Genomic DNA, 7,455 nt, shown 5'->3' on the forward strand with positions numbered 1-7,455 from the left:
TGTGTCAATGTTCCTCGGGTCCGAACAGAGCTGGGAAAACAGATTTTAAATATAAAACTTCTGTTGCTTGGAATAATCTACAAAATCGAAAAATTCCATCTTTCAATGAGTTCAAGGTACTATTGTTGTTGCGACTCATGATTGTGTTGTGTTTTGCTGTTGTAATGTATATTTTGTATATTTTATGTTATTTGTTGCTGCTCTCTTGGCCAGGTCACTCTTGTAAAAGAGATTTTAATCTCAACAAGATTTTTTTAAACGGTTAAATAATGGATATGTATGTATGTAGGTGTTTTTTAAATGTATATTGTAATAATAAAATATAAAATATGTATAAATAATTAATACATTATTAAAGTTTTTTAAAGTTATATATATTTTATGTATTTTAATATTAATATATTAAATATTAATGTTCATTAAATATTTATTTGATAATGTTTTGGATGAAATATAAAATTGTAAATATTAAAACGTTTTAATGTTATAATATAAAACCTTTTTGAAATACACATTTTTTTTAAATATGTATAATGTATAAATGTATAATGTATATGTGTGTATATATTGTTTGTATAATTAATATGAAATTTGAAATAATAATTGTATTAACTTGGTAATTCCTATTTTTACATTTGATAGATAGATAGATAAAGTTTTATATAATTTTTTATACATTTTAATATATCAAAACATTAAATATTACTATTAAATTTGGAATTTAAAAAGGTTTTATATATTAAATATTTGATCATTTCTGTTTTTGTATAAAATCGAAAAATGTAAATATAATAACAAATCATTTGTTTTATAATATACTATAAAGGTTTTACTTTTTTAAATGGTAAATATATATTAATCCTTCATGAAACCTATTTTTGGATAATCCTGAGAAATAAATAGCTTACAAATGAAAGGTAGTCGATCTAATTTTATTCATTATAAATAATGTGAATTGATTTGAACAACAGAAAAATCTCTAGAATGGACACATTATGTACCATTATACAAATGTGTGTGTTTTCGTTGTCTTTTTCACGTTTCAGGACACGGCCAGTGTGTTTCAGGTGAATGTGTGTGTCTTCCTGGCTGGACGGGTGAGACCTGTGACTGTCCCGTCTCCACCGAGAGCTGTGTGTCAGACGACGGCTTGATTTGCAGCGGCTGGGGAAAGTGTGTGTGTGGCAAGTGTGTGTGTGACGACAGCCGGCGATCTGGAGCCCTCTGTGAGAAATGCCCCATCTGCGACAGCTCCTGTCAATCACACTGGTAACCGCTCGCACTGATTGGTTAGAACAGCTGTCAGTCACACACTTAAACACTCACTGAAGCTGCAAGGGAGTTTTTATACCTTTCTAAAGGGGCGTCACACTAGACTTTGCCTTCTATTCACTTTCATTCATGCGCAAAAAAAAGCAGGAATGCATGTTGCAAGAGTTTTGTCTTTTGCTGCATACAAAGTTCAACTCGGACCTGTGAATTTGTAAAGCGACCAATAGAGGATGTAACTCTTATTGAACAAACTTTAAAATTGTTGCAGAAAAATGGAGTAGATCAGATATATTTATTAAATTATTTGAATAGCATTGGTAATTTATTAAATTAATAATTAATAAAAAAAGATATATAATTATAATTAATTATATAAATAAAATTAATTATAATTACATTCGGTAGTTTTGGTAATTTGTATAAATAAATTTAATAATAATTGTAATATTATTTATTAAAAACAGACATCCTGGGGAATGACATCATATCCTGTTGCCCATATTATTTGTACAAAATAATTTTACAAACTCAGTTTCATGTGACTGACACTTTAGGTTATGTTCTGAATGGAAAACAAGCATACTGTATACTGCACAGTTTATACTATATATTATTTTTAAAAGAGTTGCATGTAAAATAGTGCACTATTCACAATCACATCACATCACAATGCATGTGTAATTCCAGTTCTGAAATGTTGCATACTTGCAAACTTCAAGCATACAATTGAAGCATAAAATCTTTTTTTTTTTTTAAAGTATACAGTTATTTTGAATACTTTAAGTATACAAGCATAGTTTAATGCATACTGCATAGTATATACTGTATTCTAGTTTTAAGAGTTGTACTGTATGTGAAACAGTATGCGGTATTCAGCAATAAAGTAGTATGCTGCACAACCTCATCACATTGCATGTATAATTTCAGTTCTGAAGTAATTTTGCATGCTTAAGTTTAGCATGATCACCTATTTAGACAATCTTCTGAATGGAATACAAGTGTACTGCGTACTGCACAGCATATACTAGTTGTATTGATTTTAATAATTTTGCATACTTAAAAGTTTAGCATAATCACCTATCAGGATATGTTTGGAATGAAGTACAAGAATACTGCATACTGCAAAGTACATACAGTGTAGTATTTCTAAAAATGCAAGTATTTTTTAAAATGCATGTTAAATGTCTCAACTCTTTGTACTGCAACCAAATAATGAGTCAAGATATTGATAGCATTTTCAGTTCATTCAGATCAAATCAAGCGCATTGCATTGTGGGATGCAGTATTCAATGCAGTGTGCTCTGGTTTTATGCCACACATTGGCAAATGTAGTAGAAATAGTATGCCATTCTGGACATTGCCTAAATTTAGAACATAACCGAGTGTCGGTCACATGAAAATAAGTATGAAATTATTTTGTACAAAGAATATGGGCGAATGGGAAATTATGTAATAAAAATCTTATTAAATGAATTTATATAAATTCCTAAAATTATTTAAATAATTTAATTATATTTAAATCAGTGTTATTTTAGTATCATTGAGATACTATTATAGTTTTTGTTAATAATTTGAAACAGTTTTTATTTTAATATTTTCCGTTTTCATTTTAATTTTAGTTAAAATTTTAGTAATTTTATAGTTTTTATTTTAGTTTTAGTTATCCAAGTACATAGTTAATCTAAGTTATAATGTTTTATAATTTTTATGTATAGTATTATGTAGTATTTATGTATATTTTATTTATTCATTTGTTTTTGTGGTGAATTGTAAACTTTATTTATTTATTTATTTTTAATTATACATGTATGTCTATATAGTTTTTATTAATTTTTATTTCAGTTTTAGTTTTCTTAGTACATCAGGTTAAACTAAATTAAAATGAGAAAAGCTGACATTGAACGTTTTTTTATTTTCAAGTAACGAAAATGGTTTTTAATGGTTTTCACTTTAGTTTTAGTTAACTGTAATAACCTTGATTTATATAATCAATTCTAATCATTTATTATTTATTAATTTAATAAATTAATGTTAAATAATTTTTTTTAATAAATGTATATCTCCACTTTTCTGCAGCACCTTCAAAGTTTGTAGTTTTGTACTAGGCTAAGAGTTCGATCTGTGACTTTTACGTCCTCTGTTGACCACTTGTCATTCGGTTTGCATTATAACGATCGTAATCATGTGATCTATCAGGAGCTGTGTGAACTGTCACCTGTCTAACGGACTCGGATCAGACGCGTACCAGCTTTGTAATCACAGCTGCGCAGCTTCATCGGTGGAGTATGTGGACGACATCACAGGTACTTACAGCACCAAACATTAAACATGGTCCCAGACAGAAACACTAAAGCCGTCCTGTGATCTCTGAGCCGTTCTAAATGGCCTGTTGTGCATCTGAATGAACTGTGCTGTTGTTCAGAGCTGGTCCGGGGGAAATACTGCCTGTATCCCAGCAGTGAGAAGTGTCAGCACTGCTTTCTCATGGACTTGGCTTCAGAACGACCTCAGCTGCACATTAGTCGGCATCCTGGTGAGGAAATGAATTCTTCTCTTCATCTCCTCCTCCTCATCCTCCTCCTCCGCCTTTCCTTTTTCGACCTCTGCTCCACAGTGCTGAAAAATGAGAAATTATATCTTGCTTACAGAGAATGAAGCATATTTTAGGGCATCATTTACAGCGCGTTTTCTCCACAAATTCTCATTACTGTAATATGTCCAGATGTTTTAGTTTTGAGTGTATTTGTAACTCTCAGTGCTGATTCTCATTAGATTTGTATTACTGTAATAGTGGTGTTTTTTTTTAAATTTTTTTTTATTAAATTTTAACACTCAAATGAATTTTCTGGTCCCCATTGACTATTGAAGTCAATGACAAGACACTGTTTGGTTACTTACCAACATTCTTCCAAATATCTTCTTTTGAGTAAAAGATGAAAGAATTTTCATTTTTAAATTAAATTAAATTTAAACCATTTAAACTGCATAAATTAAATGCAGTTCAACAAATGCTGCTGAATCATGAAGTATAAATACTTTACAGTTTTATGTTAATATATAAATATTTCACAAGCATTATTTTCTACATTACAGTAATGAGTTTTTTTTTGTTTTTTTTTGCATTGCATTGCAATAATGCAATTTTGTTAATTGTTTAATTGTAGTGAATTGTAAGCTATTTAAATAGGTTATATTATTTATTTTTATTTAATTTTGTGGTGAATTGTAAGCCATTTATTATTTTTATTTATTTATTCATTTTCATCTGTATTTTTATTTATTTATTTATTTTATATTTATTATTTAGTTATTATATCATTTATTATTTATTTATTTATTTAGTTAGTTATATGAAATATGACCTTGATATTCTTGACAGGTTTCAGGAGATTCTGTGCTGATTTCTTCCCAGAAGGATGTTTTATTTCTCAGAGGTTTCTCTTTATGAATATATAAGTCTCAGATGTTCCTCCTTAAATTGCTTTGGAGGAATAAAAATACATGTTCATAACCACAAGTCGGAAGCTGTGATACAATGGAGAGCAGCTCAGATCATATTCATATTAAGATCTTTGATTGCAGACTTTGGTATCTTGGCAAATCTGAGAACCGTTTGAGACGTTATTGAATCTGTTTTCAGGAGAAGCATTTCGTAGATCTCATTGCTGTCTAGGTAAATCTACTAAGATATTACATGTGCATTTCCATTCCTGTGTTTAAAAACCCTAATCACTTTAAAAACCTTAAATGTGCTGGTTGGATTGTGTCAAGCGGATAAAGAGGTTCATGGAAAGGGTTTGTTTTTGGACAAAAGAATGCAATAATTCATTCATAACCTAAACAGCAGCCAGATGTTTCTGTTATAACATCAGCAACAGCTGGAGAAGAAGCTCCCTCAGGCCTCACGCCGATCACTGAACCAGTCAATATACAGATCCAGCCTTCCTGTTCTCCGGCTGATCGCCGTGGGTTTGGCTCGGATCCAGTCCGGTCCGAACACAAAGGACATGAAGTAGCATATTGACATTTTGTAGGTTTCCATGGCGATCTGGAAGCAGCACACACACACACACACAATGGCTCATGCTGTTTCCACGAAGCAGTGAGGGGGCGAGGGGTGTGTCTCAAAAGCCATTTGGATGAGTGGCTTTATAAGAGAATGTGCAGGAAACCAAAACAACCCGTGGAGCCGAAAACACTATTGAGATCTCTTTAATATCTCTGTTGCTTTGCCTTGACAGTAATGCGATTAAACGGAGAGACTACTGCTTTATTCAGCCTCGTTCACAGCAAAGATGAGAATTATAACCTTCTTTTGCTGCTTGTGTGGTGGTCAAAAACGACCGAATTTTACTTCAATGAAATAAATGCACTATATTTAAGTTGGATCATGTTTTTTATTTAATATTTTGTATTTTTAGGAGATTTTATGGTACTAAATTATATTTAGTCAGAAGTTCTAATCCATTTAATACCTGAAATTTCTATCTTGAATGCACAGATTTAAGTTTGGTCTCTTTTTGAAGAAGACACTTGGCACAATTTTCAAGTTTTATATGAAATCTATATTTTTCAAAACATGTTTTATTCTAAACCTTGAAAAAACCAAAGCCATAAATCTAAACCCGTTGTGTTCCACATTTGAGGTTGATATCACAGTAGATGAGATTTCAGTGAGATTTTGTTTGGGTGTTGTACCAAACGTTTCCACTAAATGAAATTCGTTTCCCATTCTTTTCTTTTTTTTGTCTTTTTTTTTTTTGTCTCAAAGTCTCAAACTGTTCTCAGATTTGCCAAGATTATTAATTTTCAACTGTTTTTAAGTTTCATATTTATATTTTATTTCTGTTCTATTTTATTTAGCGCTAATTTAGTTTTATTAATTTTACTACTTCAGTACTGCCACCAAAACATTTTTTTTTTACATTTAGTTTCTTTTTTCATTTAATTGAAAGTTATAGTCATTGTGTTTTTGTCTTTTTTTTAATGTCCTTATAGTTTTTATGAAATTTTATTTTTTTGTTTTAGTTTAGGTTTTATGATGTTGTTTGTCATTTTCCTTTTTTTTTCTTTCAATTTTTTAGTATTTCTATTTTGCTTTCATTTCTATTTTTGAGTTTTACTTTTATTAATTTTAGTACTTTAGTACTGCCAGCAAAACATTTTAATTTTTAATTAAGTTTAGTAAGATTAAGTAATTTAATATTCATATTTTATTTTATTTCAGTTTTGTTCTGTTCAACTTTAATTTAACTATTATTTTTAGTACTCTGGTACTATACATAAATACATTTTAACAATAATAACAATTATAATAAATACATTTTAACAATAATAATAAACAATACATTTTAATTAAATTTCCAAAACATCTGATTTTCATTTAAGTTTTGTAAGCGTGTGTTTATTTAAGTTTTATTTTATTTAGTTTTAGTTATTTTAGTGTTTCAACTTTAACTAAATGAAAATGAGAAACGTTCCCTTGGCAACTACAGCTGAACTAAAATAAGTTGTTTTTATGGTTTTAATTTGAGCTAATGGTAATAACCCCAATATGAAGTCAAGCATTTCTCATGAAATAATCTGATCCGCTCCACATTCATTTATCTCACTGTATTCATTTCTTACTGTATGTCAGCTGTTGACTAAAGAATTTTACGAGAAACATCTGAGAAAAATGTGATGCTTCCGATTATCCAGAAAACTCTTTGAAGAGCAACATCTGAGCACTAGTGTTTCCTGTGGGATCAGAGATGAGTGTCTTGTGAAGACGTTGGGCGTTTGTGTTGTTTATAGTCTGGTCTCTGTCGTGTAACAGTGTGTGTCTGGAGTCGGCGGTACTTTAAGACGTTCCTCAGCGCCTTCCTTCTGACCGTCACGCTGGGAATCTGCATGCTAGCCGCCGTCAGACAGCTGCTGAGAGCCAGAAACTGCTCGTGGCAGTCCAACCCTGAGCAACAGTTTGAGCGCAGCCCTAAGGTAATGCGTGTGAGATCAGTAAAAAAAGCTACAACTGAATTCAAATTTAAAGAAATGCTCACCCCAAAAAAAAAAATTTTGAATAATATTCATGTTAATCTATTATTATTTACTCCGCTTCATGTCATTCCAAATCAATGTTATTTTAGTGTGTGTGTGTGTGTGTGTGTGTGTGTGAGAGAGTGTGTGTGTGAGAGAGTGTGT

At 30.6% G+C, this 7,455-nt stretch overlaps 1 protein-coding gene across 1 annotated transcript in view; it reads left to right on the forward strand.

Annotated features, from left to right (window-relative positions):
* LOC107667569 (integrin beta-8-like) overlaps positions 1–7,455 on the forward strand; it is a 30,152-nt gene that overhangs the window by 21,037 nt on the left and 1,660 nt on the right. Inside the window, exons 11-14 of the mRNA XM_016459261.1 lie at positions 1,047–1,269; positions 3,469–3,575; positions 3,695–3,805; positions 7,091–7,251. Of these exons, the coding sequence (XP_016314747.1) occupies positions 1,047–1,269; positions 3,469–3,575; positions 3,695–3,805; positions 7,091–7,251 (602 nt within the window). The remainder of the gene's footprint in view (positions 1–1,046; positions 1,270–3,468; positions 3,576–3,694; positions 3,806–7,090; positions 7,252–7,455) is intronic.

The sequence above is a fragment of the Sinocyclocheilus anshuiensis genome, unplaced genomic scaffold (assembly GCF_001515605.1).
Source record: "Sinocyclocheilus anshuiensis isolate Anshui unplaced genomic scaffold, SAMN03320099.WGS_v1.1 scaffold1172, whole genome shotgun sequence".
Taxonomy (NCBI): domain Eukaryota; kingdom Metazoa; phylum Chordata; class Actinopteri; order Cypriniformes; family Cyprinidae; genus Sinocyclocheilus; species Sinocyclocheilus anshuiensis.